The sequence below is a fragment of the Buceros rhinoceros genome, unplaced genomic scaffold (genome assembly GCF_000710305.1).
Source record: "Buceros rhinoceros silvestris isolate BGI_N320 unplaced genomic scaffold, ASM71030v1 scaffold5254, whole genome shotgun sequence".
Taxonomy (NCBI): Eukaryota; Metazoa; Chordata; class Aves; order Bucerotiformes; family Bucerotidae; genus Buceros; species Buceros rhinoceros.
Window position 1 is genome coordinate 1 of NW_010407518.1, and position 16,068 is coordinate 16,068.

Consider the following 16,068-nt stretch of genomic DNA (forward strand, 5'->3'; position numbering starts at 1 on the left):
CGGGCCGGGCCGGGCCGGTACCGCAGCTCAAGGGCAGAGAGGATTTAGTCAGGCAAGCAATTACTTTCTCCCGTGCTGGTATTTGACATGAAACGTGCTATATTTTTTTAAAGGAACTACTTAACTAAGCTTATTATTAATTTTGGTTTTGCATATGAGTTTTCCAGTCGTTCACAGCTGTCCAGCTGTGCACGCAGATGGCTTTAAGTGTTTAGATTTCAAGGAGCAATTTCTGCCACCCTTTGATAAGAGCCTTGTGTGACTAGAAAAAGTAAACATTTACATTTATCTCTGGCAAACAGCAGTGATAAGAAATTTAGCATAACATTACTCATGTAATCAGCATCCATTTTAGACAAGACTAATTTTCTACAGTCTGAAGTTTGCCTCAAAAATAGAAGCCAATAATAAAAATAAAAAATATCTGCCTGGTTCTCTAAACACACATGCAGTGTTGTAACAGTGGAAGACTTTGCAATCCATCATTGTTCATTCACACCGCATCTTTTCAGGCAGCACCTATATATAACATGACAAGACTGGTAAGTTTACTTAGCTAAGTGACTTGCTCAAAGTCACATTGGGTTTGTAGTTAATGTAAAGCTTCCCACTGCCACAGAAAGAGGGTATGTGTGAGAGGGATTTTATTCTCTCTACTGCTCCCAGCTGCACCGCCCTTTCTTGTGACTGTCGTATCATTTTGTGAGTTGAATTGACTCACCTCAGCAGGTTTCCTGAGAAGGAATTAACTCACAGAGGGATCCAACAAATGCCAGACCTAAGTAGAAAGAGGCACACAAAGATTATCTAGTCAAGAAAATGCAACTAGTAAAAACAACACTAACCACCTTCCTGTGTTCCAGGGGCTGGTGATTCTCCTGCTCATGACTGGTATGGCAACAGCTACAACTGCTTCCTGGTATAAAGTCAGCAAAACAGCAGCTTATTTGATGGTTCCTTATTTAGCTTGGCTAACCATGGCTTCTGCACTCAATTACAGTATCTGGAAGGACAATCGCAGCAAGAAATCTGAGTAAAGTTTTCAGCCAAAAAGATTTTTTTTTAACAAAAATTTTCTAAATAAAGTTATGGCTTCACTTTAGCTAAACTACTTATACCATTAATTTGCTAATTACAAGTTGACAAAGCAGTACTTGTTTAAAACAAACGTGCTTTTACTAGACAAGTCACAAAGGGGTGTATACCTGACTGTTTTACAGCAAACTAAAACATAATGCTGATTGAAAAGTACTATATTTCTATATGACAGCATTATATTTTCCATGAGAACAGCATTTTAGCTATTACCAGAAATAAGCATGAAATCCATCTTCATTATGTTCAGAGGAAGAAATCCCGCCATACAGAAACACAGGTTCCAGAGTGCTGTTCGTAACAGTGACAGGCATAACGGCGGTCTGAATAGCTCACGTTTACACTAGACACAGTGCTTTAGTGCTGTGATGTGTCCCACTACAGCTGCCAGATATTTATCTTCTGGTCACTGCACTCTAGATTTTGTTTTCACAGTTTGTGCCTTCCCACTTCGAAGCATTGTACAATCTAGTGTCAGCTAAATGCCTTAAACTACATGTAAACTTATTAACCTTATTCTTCTGGTTTTGTATGGTTTTGAGCAGAAAAATACTGAAGGCAACAGGTTGCTATGAGCCTCAAAGATACCACCTTCATCTCTTCTCCTCGCCACTGCAATGGACAAGACAAAGTGGGAAATTCCGATCACCTAGACAGAAATGAGAGAGCCCAAATATTCAGCAGTATTCTGCACACACCTCTGAGGCATCACCAGCAGCTCTAGCCAAACTGCAGTCCCAAGACTTGTGGGATAGTTTATCCGGTAGCGCAAGCCAGTGAGTCGAGGTGTCAGATGTTTATTTGCAGTTCTGTGCAGAAAGTGGTACTAGGGTGTATTCCCATAAAGCTAGCACACCAGTCGTTGAGACGCTAATTCATTCACACAATCTAAGTTAGCATAATTAATATATTCATTGTTTATCATGAGTATAATCCTTATCTTAAAGCTGACTGGTGTATAGTTTTTCATCTCCATTTAAAGGTACAGTAGTTTTTAATTTTAATTTTACAGCACAAGCTCAGTAAAGGTAAGGGACTTCAAGTGGAAGCAGGTATCCTAACTTCTAGAGGTATGGTTTTCTGATTATAATGAGCTTAATTAAAGGTTACATCTGGATCCTATCATCTCTCATCAAGTCTTTGATCAATCTTGCATTCTGTTACAGCTTCTACCTGTACCTTTTTTAAACAATACTCAGGCCTAATGCTAACAATGGTTGACTAGAGATTAACTGTAGTGTTCTGATCTTGAGGACCCTTACTTCTAGTTGCCATTGTCACCATATGGGATGTCCATATGCCTGACTTTGTGATTCTGCACTTACATGATTTTGGTCAATTTTAACTTTTTTTTGAGATCAAAACAGTACTATCATACTCACCCAGACCCTCAGTGTGATGCCAGTTACCACTAGACCTTGACAGTGGCCACACATGGGTCTGTTGCCCAGCAGGGCAGTACATACACAGCTACTAGTGTCACCTACCTGTACCTCCTGACTTCAGCTGCTTAGAAATATAAACAAGGGTTATAGTAGCTGACATGGTAAGATCTGCTAAGATCATGGTAAGCTGACATGGTAAACCAGTTGCTTCCTATAAGATAAAAAGATCTCTTTAAGAGCAAAGGCTATTTTTGCCCACAGCTTATGGTCCCACTCCACAGATCTCACTACTTTTTAAAACTCATTCTTCCGGTTTGCTAAGTATGACATCACTTTCCCTTTGTGATGAGGGAAACCTTTCCCTTTACTCTAGATCCACAGACACTTTGTTACCTGTTTTCAGGTACCTCGAAGGCAGAAAGTGTCTGTTGCTTTCCTACCAGTGACAAATACATTCATTGGTTGTAAGGGAACATGCAGCGCTGCTCAGTCTCAAGCACCCATTACTGTATTCTAGATCACAGACAAACTTTTTCCTTACATTGGAAAGAGTCATACCACTTATCTTAAGCGCTTCACCGAGTTTCTTTAATCACATTTAAGTAAGGAGTCCAAAAAAGTTCTAACTCATGAGCAGGAAGCTGATACAGCTGTCAGCACTGCTTCTGGCTGTGTGGTCCAGCTCTCCCTTCTCACCTGTGCAGTGACTGAATTTTCATAAGACACAGATGGTTTATGCTTCTCCAGCCTACGTTCCAGTCAGTGTGAAGAAGTAGGTTTCTGCAGACCAGCCTGAAATAGCATAAAATATCCCTGAACATGAAATAACATGTTGCATACTTGCAAAGCTTGAAGCAAGGTTTAGAACATTTACACAAACTGTACTTTGCTCTAAAGAATATCCCGATTGCTGCAAACTAGCTTAAAAAAATACTATCCGCATAAAACTTATTTCACGATGGACAGCAGAATTTTTGCAACTTGTGCATACACACAAAGCAACATAAATACAGCCTAAGATTGCTAGATTTCAGCCAGTTACCCTGATTTGAAGAGAGAGGAAAGATGAGGAATGATTAATTTCACACTGACGCTGCACTCCCAAATACCTCTATCTTACGTGCTGAATTTTGAAGTTCAAAGACTGCTTGGGCTTCTAGCAGAGTTTTCCACATCCCTTTCATTCCTTCAGGCTGCTTCTGCATTCTTGTGCTGCTCCAGACATTGCATCCTTATTTCCTGCGTTACCCCTTCTCAAAAGCCTGGTTTCTTTAAGGGGCTGGCTAAGGATGACAGCCAGCAGTACAGGGCTCCTAAATGTTGTGGGTTTTGTTTGCGTTTTTTTAAATGAGAAAAAGGGAAGAGTCATCATATCTTTAAACTCATTACTTACTGTTCATTGCACTGAAATACCATAGTAATTTCCTATCACAATATTTTAGATCTTTGTATAAGAGAGATAAGAGACATACAAACTCCAACATGATTTAGTAAATTATAGTTTTAATGTTGACATGGGGAAATTCTGCAGAGTCTTCCAGCAAGCGAGCAATCAGGCTACCTGAAAATCAATTACTCCAGTTACTGTCCTATTTTGAGATCTCCCATATTCAATAAACAAGACATTTGGTCAACAGAAACTGATGATTTATAGAACTAAACAAGTAAAATGCAGACAAAATTATTATCAATACAGTATATGGTATACGCATATTCTTCTGACAAGATTTTTTTTCCCCCTGCATTACCAGTATGGGAAAAATAGTTGCATCAGCAACTCATAGAACTGAAATATAAATCTTGGTTTTAAGCATATCTGGGAAGGAAATTACAGTCAAGCCTCCTGTGGCTAGACAATACATGTCACATGGCAGCCATCTGTTTCATCCAGAAATAGGGTGCTGAAGACATCATTAAAAAAGGTAGGGTGGTATTTGCAGGCTCTATCACAGTCAGGATTAAAGTTCACCTCTAGGATCTGGGGCTGCATAATCCTTATCCCTGTAAAGGGGAACACAAACATTGCCTCTTAATACAAACTCTGTAGAGATCCTGAATCCCTACCTGTCTTTAAGCCAGAAATTATAGGAAATTACAATTTGTCCAAAGGCTGCCTACAGCACCTCAGCTGTGACTTTCACACCCTCGCCCCCATCTTCAAAAGGCTAGAGACCAGCACAGCTCATGTTCAGCCAATGCCGTAATATGAGGTTGGTCCTTTTACTATAGTCTTCCTTGAACGAGTAATATAGCGAGTTGCTTTGCCTCTTTCATTTAAAACAACCCTGGGACAGGTGTTCAGCATTCAACAGCATTCTATGTGGATGTAGCAGACCCAAATTCAAACCCTTGCTCCTCCTGATCTGAACAGCAAAGGCTCAATTCTACGCCTCATGTTTCTCAATCACTTCCCTCCATGAAAATGATTCAGTATTTACAGAATCAGTCACTGCAGCAGGGAGCTAGGGGAACCCACCCAACATAAAACAAATCACTCCTCTAGAAAACCTGTGCACAAGGAATTATTGGGTCCCAGGGATCACAATGTCTCTCTCACACAAAAAAAGAGCACACGCAGTTCTGTTCAATACTCCCTTGGCAGTCATTTTTGTGCTGGTGCCCCTCTGCTGCTTTTCTACCTGCAAGAGACACGTGTCTGAGTTGGGCATGCTTAGAGAACATTTTTGAGCCTCCTGGTGAGATAATAAATTCACCCTATAGGGCAAATTTTGCTACTAGTCCTCCACAGCAGCTGGAAGAAAGGCACCAGGTAGTTATCTGTGCTGTGACACTGACATGAAGCAGCTTTGCATATGTGTTCTTGTAGAAACTTGGCAACAACTGAGTAACAGTCACAAGAACATATAAAACACTGAAAGGTGAATGTCGTCCTTCTCCTGCTTTAGTAAGTAACTGTGCACTGAAGACACTGGTCCAAGCCTGGAAGCCACAGATGGTAAGACATCTCTTTAAGGTTTTCATAAAGAGATGGGTATTGCAGATATTCTCTCATCATAAATGGAAAAGAAAACTTGCTGCTGTCAGAGCAACTAGCCTGTTACCCAGCTGGGTTTTCTTGTGTGCATGTGTGGTGGGGTATTTTTGTTTTGTTTTGGTTTATTTTTTTTTTTAAACTGAGAATGTTTAAAAGTAGCAGGGGCACAAAGGAAGCAAGGACTGAGCCTTAGCACAGTTAACAGCACTCCCATCATTCCTGTTAACCAGCATGGTAGATGCTAACCCCAGAGATCTGCAACTCCAGATATGCTCTGATGTCAGTGGGAGGCACTGCTTGAAAGACAGCAGGAGTTCAGACAGGAGAAATAAATTTCTGTTAAGGTCCACAACCATAAAGAATTCAAATCAAATAAATGAACTTCTTACCATCGCTGATGGTGTCCCATTTAAGCATCAAGTCAACAGCGTATATTGCTCTTGATGACGGATAATCACAGATGCCAAGAGGCGCAGGTTTAGCTGAAGCAACTTGGAACAATTCAGCAAATGCCTTAAAAATATTTGCCTAATAACAAAAAAAGGTCTCTATTGAGAAGTGAGGTTGCTTAAAAGAAATAAACACGGTTTTAATAACTTAATTGACACAGTTTTTAAAAAGTTTGTATAAATTACACTAGCCAACAGATGAAAATCCGCACAGTATTGGCTTCAAAACGTGCATTTAGACCTAAAGACAACATAGTGAAAGCTCCAAGAACCCAGCAATACCCAGGGACTTTTCTGGGTACCAAATCAGTGCTACAGAAATTCTGAAAATAGGGCACTTTAATATTAGAATTAACCCCCTTCTCAGGCATTATGTACAGTATTGCACTCGTGTAGAGAAGGGGAAAAAGAAAACCCAGGAGAGTTCTGTGAACACCAGCAGTACAACTGTGAAGTTCTGACTTCTTCCTGCCTGTTAAGCTGTGTTCTAGATTTATTTTATTCTGCAATGAAAAATGTACTGCCCACTCACACCCCTCTAAAAAGGGTTGTGGGGACATGGAGATTTTAAGAAGATACTACATCGGTACTTTGAGAAAGTCAGATATCCAATGTTAAAGTGAAATAAACCAGAAAGAACATACAGGTGTGAATTTTAGCATTGAGTTTATACTGCAGCCAACCATTCCTTCTGAAAATGAAAAGATGGTGTACTATTTCCTATTCTGCACCCTGTTCTCCTTTGGGTAACCTACAGTACCTATTTTGACATCTCCCTTTTCACCCCTTGTAGTCTCTTCCAAACTATTTTAAATCTAATGCTGCAAAATTTGTCATACTCTGAATATCATTAATGGGATATGAGGTTATAGTTAAAACTGATGTAAATTATTTTACGGAAATCAACCCATAGATGGGTAATTTATTCACTTCTGAAAGCATACGCACATATAAATGCTCAGCTACTGTTCTTTCTTCATCTTCAAGCTCCTGATGAATACAGTAGAATGCAACAATTCAGTTTTGTGCATGTTTCTGAACTGTCTCTTCACATCCAGCTTTTTCTTTCAAGCAAGAATTACAGGCAAAAATCAGTGAAGGCCCTCATCTGCCTTCCTGCATGTTTTATGGAACTATGGTATGTGGAGCTTCCGCTTCCCAGATAAAAGATGCTGCTTAAAATAGATAAATCAAAACCTGTGATGCCATTCCACTGAGATGATTATATACTGTTATTTCCTATTATTTTAGTATTTTCCTACTTGTTCTGACATCTCCTTATCTTGTGAAGCCATTTGGAACAAAGGAAACCAAGCCTGAACACTTCAGTGGTTCCACTTCTCAGAATCAGAGTTAATATTCTGTTGGAGAGTAGTGAAGGCTTTGAAATCAATTTTTCCACAGTCATGTGAGCAGCATCTGTAGTGATTAGCACACTGTGTTCTGGACTTCCCTGCCTTTTTGTGTGAATTACTAAATCTTCACAACCATGGGCTTAGATTATTGGCAACCTTCTACAAAAAAGATGGAACTCACAAGAAAAAAGATCCCGGTCCCAGAATCCTGAGGATATTCAAGACTGGCTTTATTACTAAGTCCAATATAAAGAATTCTCACAGTGTAATCATGAACTAAAAATTCTCAAATGCTAACAATAAAAATGATGGGGAATTACGCTAAGTTAAGAAATGCTTCTAATGTGAGGTTAACATTTGATGTCCTTTGTGAAACTGATATACATGAAGTATGTTTCATGAGAAAAAAAGGAACCAACCCAACAATTCTGAAAAAACCTAGTTTGCTGAGTAAAGTAACATCCATGAACATTTACAGGAGAAACATGAATTGCTGACTTACTTGTACCATTATCCAAGGATATTCTGGATATTGTTTTTCAAACAGAGGAATAAATTCTTCACAATGCACCTAAAACAGTTTAGCGACATCAGACTGTTTTGGTTGGGAACAACTGAGCAATCAGATGACAAGAGAATAGAATATCAAATATTTTTTGCTATTCATACAATCGTAGGTAAAGAACCAGGGATTCAGACAGTTCCTGAATACCTTCCTTGTTACAGTATTTCCTGGTATAAAAGATCACTCCGAAGTCTTTGACAGTGATTAGCTGCCATTTAAATAAATCTTTTATTGATCTCTATCAATGTGGGTCATACTCAGAATGTAGGTTTGTATTACTTTTATATAATCACGGATTACTGGGAAAAGGGGGAAGTGTCTAGGAAAATATTTGCTTAGGACTTAAGGCACTTTCGGTACCCTGACTGCTTATTTAAGTGGATGTGAAATAGGTTATTTGGCGACAATCACAAAAGAGGCACTGGAAGATTTTCTAACAGTGGAAAGGTGAAGGAGTATTTTGGACTGTTTTCTTACCTGTTTTAACGTTACACCGGGAGCATAATTCATGACTGTGAAATGCTTCTCATAGTCATCCAAGTCATCAAGTGAAAATGCCCTAAGGAATAAAACAATTCCTTAGCTTCCAAGGTATCAGATTTAATTCTAAGCCCCTCCATAGTAATGAGGAGAATGTAATTACCGATTTGAAAAGCGCAGCCAGAATACATCATAGATATACAGCTTGAGTGGTTTTATGGACCGGAGCAACACAACATAACGGATGTCAAATTTAACCATCCCTACATCTTCTCGGTGAAACAAGACTGGATTCTCAATATATTTGCACACTACCTACAACAAAGCAAAACCGCTCACAGTAAATACAATTCAACTAAAATGAGAACAAAGTGTCACCAGATCTTGATTTAAGGATATCCTTGTATGCATTTCAGTTTTTCTTTAGAAATGTGCACATGACACTATGTTGTTATGCAAATAAGTACCTTTTATCAAACTCTTTGACATCAGGGTGTGTGAAGTGGAAGGCCAGAATGTACTCATGTTTAAAAAATAAAAAAATTAATTTTATTTATAATTTTGGTAACCTTGTTGTTTTGAACTGGAAATATGAAGCAAGTCTTTGTGCACTTCTGCATTCCAGAAAATACATGCAGTCCACACAGCAACAGAAATAAAGCTGAAATGACACTCTGAGGTATGATCACATATTACGGACTCCCTACAAAAAGCTCCATGATTCATCTATTGTTGGCAAAGATGGTACTTGGTGCCACTGAGCAGAGTTGTGGATCAGCAATAATGTCAACCAGGAGACAGATGCAATAATATTCCAAAGTTTATGACCAACATTAACTACAGCTAGTGTGAGTTCATCTGCCAGTCTGAGAGTTAGCGTTAGAACAGCAGCACACTAGAGTAATCATTACTGTCAAGTTTTAGTTTTTAAATAAGGAAACACCGGGCTCTGAGTTTATCTCTGTCGCAGATGGCACTCACCAATTTGAATAAATTCTGACTTGATTGACACTGTATGTTTATGGCCAGTATACGAATTTTGAAGAAAATAGATTTCCTCCTTTGTATTTTTAGACCTCCTTTTATGAAGCAGGTTTTTCATCTCTCCCCTTTAAATCATGTTCAAAACCATGCTCTCTAACCTTTGGGCTGCTTTCCCTATGCCTGATGATATTGTTCAGGCTGTTGGTGATGTGGGTATCCAGGCTTCTAGCCAAGTTCCATGGTTTGCATATCCAGTGATTGTCTTCTCCTCTAGAGCGAGAGAGAGAAATATACCTGTAAGCATCCATCTCATTCATCTGTCTGAACAGCTACTTGAACTGATCTATGTACACCCCTGAATAAATAATTTACAAACCTGCGGGCTACAGTGCAAGACCTAAGTTTTGACTAACAACCAAAAGTGAGCCGTAGGCCTTAGGTGTAAAGGGGGGAAAAAAAGCAGCAGCAGCTGGCACTGATCTTTTCAGTTAGGGACTAGCATGCTCTCACTGTTTATTTCCTTCTGCATCTGACTCCTTCAAACAGGGAAAACAACCCATCAACAGGACAGCATCTCATGAACACGCACAGGTCATGGTGCGGAAATTATTCTGCCGGGAGTCTGAGAACATTCTGGCAGGGTATTGTGCAATTTTTTAAGTTGATTCCCTAAAACACGTCCAAATCATTTACATTAAATGACACCATAACTCATCTCTTTGGGAAGAGATCACACAGTATCTCAGCAGTTCATACTGCAAAAAAACGCACCTTCTTACTTTCTAGTCACCTCGAAGTCCAAAATATCCTTGAGGAAAACAGGAAACGTGCTGGTATTTCAATGCATCTTTTCAAGCAAGTGCAGGGTGACACTTGTTATCTCCCTTTCCTCGATCTATTAAAGCATCCTGAGAAACTTCTTGAGCTTCATGATAAACTGCATACACTAAGCTGCAGTTAGTAGTTATGAGGGTCTGTTTTCTTCGTTTATTTGAAAATTCCTATCCTCTCCTTTCCATTCCACACATACATGTTTCATTCATGGTAAATCCTTGATACCAAAAAGGAATTAAAACACCAGACATCAGGGATACATGGAAGAAGTTGCTCTCTCCTGGTTATGCCAGTCAGTAACAGACTACATCGCACAATAAATGGCCAAATGAAAGGCTTGGCAGATGTCACCATAAGCAAGTATCCCCAAAGCAGCAACCTTTCAACCAGAATACTACAGGCCAGGCATAAGAGATTATTCCTTTAGCAGTACCTAATGCTCACTTACAAAAAGAAAATCTTAGTTTCCATCCACTCCAAGGCAGCTTCAGCAGTAGAGTGTGGATTTAAAACCCTGAAGACATCTGCAACTACATTAGGCCAACTCAATTTTATTTTCACAACCTTACAGAAGTCAAGTACTTAAACTCTATAAACATCTTCCACTCGGGCTTAAGTGCAAGAACAAGTGCTACTGGTCCCTTGGAAAAAAAACGCCAACATTTGTTGCAAAAATATTTTGATCCTTTGCATATCTGTTTAAATACACAAGGTAAGACCTCAACTAGACAAAAAGGAACAGCCTTCAAATATGTATTCAAATCACAGCAAAGTTTCGGTGTTTCAAAATTGCTTGATTAGTCTTGCATTAAGGAAAACACCTAAAATACTCACTTTCCAGGCAAAATTCATTTGAATATAAATGTTGCAAAAGTAAACTCATAGTGGTGTAACAGCTGCCAAGCCCAAAACGCAGGCTACTGCTTTTTGGAAATGGAAAGTGGGATCAAGAAAGTACAAAATGAAAGGAAATGGAAACATGCATCACCTTCTGTTGCGTTGCTGAAAGTAGCTGATGAACTGAGGCAATTCTGTTTGGAGGTTAAAAGTACGAGGCAACCATCTTGGCCCGTCTGGTCCTCCAGCCCGTCTAGCTATGGATGCCAGGCAGTCTTTGACAGTCAGAAGGTTCTCACATGGGAACTGATTCAGCATTACCTCAGGCCTTTCCTCACTTAGCTTCCTACAAAACACGGAAGTTGTTGGGTGAAGAAGGAAGGCTGGGGAGGTCTTTGGGAACAGTCTTTACAGCAACAAAAGAATTTATATTATTAGGGGAACAACTGCAACCTAAAATCTTTGAAGTGTGAGAAGTTGTAGAGGATGTCTGCTTCTCCCTCGTTGTCTGTGAACACAAAACGGGGATGTGTCAGGTTGTTGAGAACTTGCTGAATATCTGTGAAAACCCTAGAAGAAAAAAGCATATGAAGAAAAAAGTCAGTTTGGTTTCTAAAACTAATTAACTCATGCTTGAGCAGAAAAAAGTATGGCTTTACCAACACACGTTATCTGTGACAACCTCTTCTTAATACACAGAAACATTTTAAATTGAAACTAGACAGATTAAAAATAATTGTATTTTGAGCCAGAAATCTCAAAGATAGTTTAGCTCCTACAATTTTACAGAAACAGCAATTCAGAAGACAGTGTCTAAGTCCCTGACAGAGAAGCACTAACATGAATTCACTATTCTAAATGAAATGACCCTGAGTGAGGGAGACCTTGTGACTGCCTTTGTTGCTGAAAGAGCTCTAAAAATCAACTTGCTGTCATCCACAAGAAAGAAATTTATAGGAAATCTTATCAATAGCTTCAAAAGAATATTTTCATTTGTTCAGAAATTCACAGAGAGACATTTTCAAACAATCAATCAGAACATGAAAGTATGTGCAGAAAGCACATGCATCTTTGAGGTTTAATACAAATGACCTCCCAGCATTATTAAAAAAAACCACACCAAAAGCCAGCCCAAACCTGATACGCACTACAGGACATAACCAAGAATGAGGCAAGATGTTGCATATCTTAGGAAATTCTCCCCCTCCTCCCCCCAAAATAAAACCAGTGACTTGGCTGTCTGACATGCTAAAATAAGCAGATAGCAGCGTAAGTAATTTTGATGATTTTACAGCATAAAGTGAGGTCACTTAATTTAGAATTCAGCATGATGACTCAAAAAGCAAGAATGTTATAGAAAACTGTCTCATAGTAAGGGCACATTTAAACAGACTAAGCGACAACTAATTTCTTCCATGAAAACCCACTATATACTTCCTCCTCTCCAGACCTGTTATTATCAGTTGGGTAATTTTCCTCTCCTCTTCTGCTACTAACCAGTTAAAAGATATATTCCCCTGAGAAAGACTACTCTGAAATGATGAATTTCAAAAATAAACCAGTCACAGGGGGAAATAATATTCTTTAAAAAGAAAAGCATGTAAGACATTTTGTATAGTTCCATGCATGACATACTACAATGGTTATCCTATTTATGCTGTAGCCGAAGACTAAGAGAGATGAATTCACTGTAGATGAATAGAGAAGTCACCAATCTTTCACCACTGTTGCAACACAGCAACAGTATCTTCATACAGCCCCACTCGTATTTCTTTCTGCAGCATGTGGCTTCTTGGCTTCTCCTTGTAAGTCTGCACGCTAGGGGAAAGTACGATACCAAATTTGATGTATTGGATCCAGTTCAAGTTTCACCAAACCCATTTAATATACAAGCTATCCAAATATGGTTTGAAGCAACTTTTAGCCCTTGCTGAAGCAAAAGTCTTGAACAAGATTTCTCCTGTAACAACGAACATCTTTAGGCATCCAACATCCCCCCCCAAATACACAAGCAAGAACACAGGGAACACAAGAAACACTAGAATTTAAGTTGGTCCCAAGTCAGTCCCTTAAAAACACACTCTACAAGTTATGATCTCACAAAGACTACTGTGTAGCTAATAGATCTTAGTAGTAGCTACTAAGCTACTACCTAGCTAATAGATCTTAGTAGCAAGAGAATCATCAGATCTACACAATGGACCTATTCTGCTTGTTAAATCCACTCAATAAATGAGAGCAGCAATAGTTTGGGTTTTTTTTTCCCTACTTTTGATTAAGCCCCTTTAGCATGGTATAGAAATATTTTGCCAACGTATTGCACAATTTCCTGTGGCAGAGTGCTGGAATGCTGGCCTTTAGGATTCCTGGCTTCTGCTCCAGGCTATGTGAGCTGTACCTGGTTTCCAGCTCAGAAAAAAAAGCGTAAAAGTAACACATGCAAGTACAGAGTTTGATACACTCATTCTAAAAAGCAATCCGGTTGGATAAAACTTCTATAATGTTATGTATTTGGAGAAGAGCTGTGATTAGAGACGGTCCAAGGCTGTACAATCATTTGGTTAGTTATCTGCAAAACTAGGCCAGTTATGGTTGCTTTCTCCAGGACAGAAGTGAAACCTTGGATAAAATTTAGTGTTATGGTGGAGCTATGAAGAGTCACAGATAGGACTCCTTTGCACATGAACCTCAAGAGACCTTGAATGCACTTAGAGCTAAAGTTCAAAAAAAAGCTTTTTACTGAAATTAGTGGACGTAATGCAGTAGGGGATCTTCAAGAGTCAAAAGAGTAATGCTCCTTCCCCACCAGCTGCAGCTACAAGAAGTACCTTTGAAACCTGTGTTTCATCAACTGATGTTTCTTACAACAATTCTTCCAACTAGGGTAACAGTGACTGACTATAACCTAAGGTGTTAAAATGGATTAATCAGTGCTTAAACAAAACCATAACCCCTGTGGCAAACTCCTTTACTCTAGTCAGAAAGAGGCAATAGTATGAAAAATGCTGCTGTAACAAAGGTCTGAGGCTAAGGCATCTGGCCTTGCACAGCATGGAAGGACTCCTTGAGAGCCTGGCAGCATCTGAGAACTCCAATAAATCTTATTCCACATCATTCCCTAGACATCATTTAATCAGTCAAGGAGTGTGTGTGTGTCCCCTTTTTATCCCATTTTTCCAAATATGTCACTGAGTAGTAAACTCCCACTGCTGGCTGGGCACCAGCTGCTTTTCTCAGCTGAAGAACAGGGTCTTTACACAACCCAGAGATTCAGCTGAGAGGTCAGTCGTCAACTCTCGCACATCCAAAAATCCATTTCTCCCCAGTGTTAATTCGCTTAAATGCTCTATATAAGCTCTACACCACACAGAAATACAAGTAGTGACCTGCATTCAGTCACTCCAAACAGCAGGCCAAATAAAGTTTCTGTTGCTCTTTTTCCCCCCCTCAGCTAAGTATTAAAAACACTCTTCCTAAAAATCTAATACTTTTTCTCCAAAAATTTCCCATTAGAACACTGAGCTGTCTTTTCAGAAACATGAAAGTTAGTAGTATCTTTATCAAAGACTATTAGAAAGACCTTTTTTTTTTCCAGTAGCTTACAGCTCTACACAAGATTTCACAGAGTTGCTACTAACAATAAAAAGCCTGATTTCTTAACCTTGAAGTCTTGCTAAGAAATTAATTTGCCACAGCACTCTGGATTATGTATCTTAAGACTTATAGAACACAAAAGTGCAGCACAAAAGAAACAACGGAGCTCAAACTGCCTTTGCTAAGTGCAGGAAGACGACTGAAATGAGCTGATGGAGGTTAAGATTAGAGGGAAAACAAGGCCATTCCAATCTTCCAAGTTTAAGTTACTCCATCCATTCTATACACAATCCTCTTACCACTAAAGTCTTGGGACAGTCAAAGGCTCTGGAAACCACTCTGGAAGGCAGATGATTTAATTTTTAAAATGAAGATTTCAGAGAAACGCTGTTTAAAATTAATGTATTTCACTAACAACACCTATCACTGAGTTTAGTGATCAGATTCCCTTAGAAATATACTTTAGAATATCCAGTACTAGTGCACACACTGGAAAAAATCAGACCTCTGCACTGAAAAACAGACTATAAGGGCAGGCACGTGACAACTACTGGGTGATTCCTTTGCTGTTATCTATAGAGCACATAGGATCTTCTATGGTGTTCCCTTGGTTTTAGTTAAATAAGATGGCACATGTTCCAATGTCTACTCTGATAATACACATATGTACATAAAAATACAGTTAAGAAATGTCAAACCCAGAATGGGACTTGATGCATATGACAGAACCTCTATTCTGCAATACTGTGGCATTAGCCAACCTATTTTGGACCTTTCATTCTGTTATCAATGACACACCGAACTAATGAAGCTAGCTAACCATACTTCCTGAATGATTTTTTTTTTCCCCCTCCTTGTCATAGAGAAGTCCTGGTAGGGATGTTGTAAAGTCTGGGATTAAAGAAGTGGAATTGTGCAAATAAGATAAAGCATGTTAGATGTTACTAAATTTACTCAGAGCATTTAAAGCTAAGAAGCAGTTATGAGGATCAACTCCCAAAGCACAGAGATGACAAGACCAATCAAAACAAAAAATTGTCATAACAGCTCTTCGGGCACCCTTAAAATATGACTGATGTAGCTGAAGACAAACATGAAAGAGAAGATCAAGACAAAAAGAGGTGATCAAGTCTAACACAAACTGGAAGGACTTTTCATATCAATCTTGTTTTTGAAACATTTAGTTCTTTTATCCACCTTTCTTTCAAGCAATCAGCACAGCTGAATAATCTCACTAGGGCAGCAGTTACTACAAGATCTACTCAAACCTATAATTTTGCTTTGTCAAACTACATGTAATTGCTTCACTGCTTTTCAGGATTCAGGTTAAACGTTTCTTTCATCTTACTATTCTCTGTCTTAGCTCTACTTGGGAACAAGATGACTAAAAATTTGTCCCAGGTTCTAAAACTTTGCCACCTCATGCATTTCATTTCTTCCAAATCCCCTGAAATAGTGGCAATACGCAAGGCAGAGCTTACATTACTTAGAACCA

General features: G+C 39.0%; 1 protein-coding gene across 1 annotated transcript in view; it reads right to left on the bottom strand.

Moving 5' to 3' along the window:
* Window positions 1-4,074: 4,074 nt before the first annotated feature.
* Window positions 4,075-16,068, bottom strand: part of TTLL12 (tubulin tyrosine ligase-like family, member 12) — a 21,445-nt gene continuing 9,451 nt past the window's right edge. Inside the window, exons 6-13 of the mRNA XM_010134484.1 lie at window positions 11,433-11,549; window positions 11,131-11,325; window positions 9,467-9,578; window positions 8,488-8,639; window positions 8,322-8,403; window positions 7,782-7,850; window positions 5,865-6,003; window positions 4,075-4,481 (exon numbers count right to left, since the gene is read on the bottom strand). Coding sequence (XP_010132786.1) covers window positions 4,330-4,481; window positions 5,865-6,003; window positions 7,782-7,850; window positions 8,322-8,403; window positions 8,488-8,639; window positions 9,467-9,578; window positions 11,131-11,325; window positions 11,433-11,549 — 1,018 coding nt within the window. The 3' untranslated portion in view covers window positions 4,075-4,329. The remainder of the gene's footprint in view (window positions 4,482-5,864; window positions 6,004-7,781; window positions 7,851-8,321; window positions 8,404-8,487; window positions 8,640-9,466; window positions 9,579-11,130; window positions 11,326-11,432; window positions 11,550-16,068) is intronic.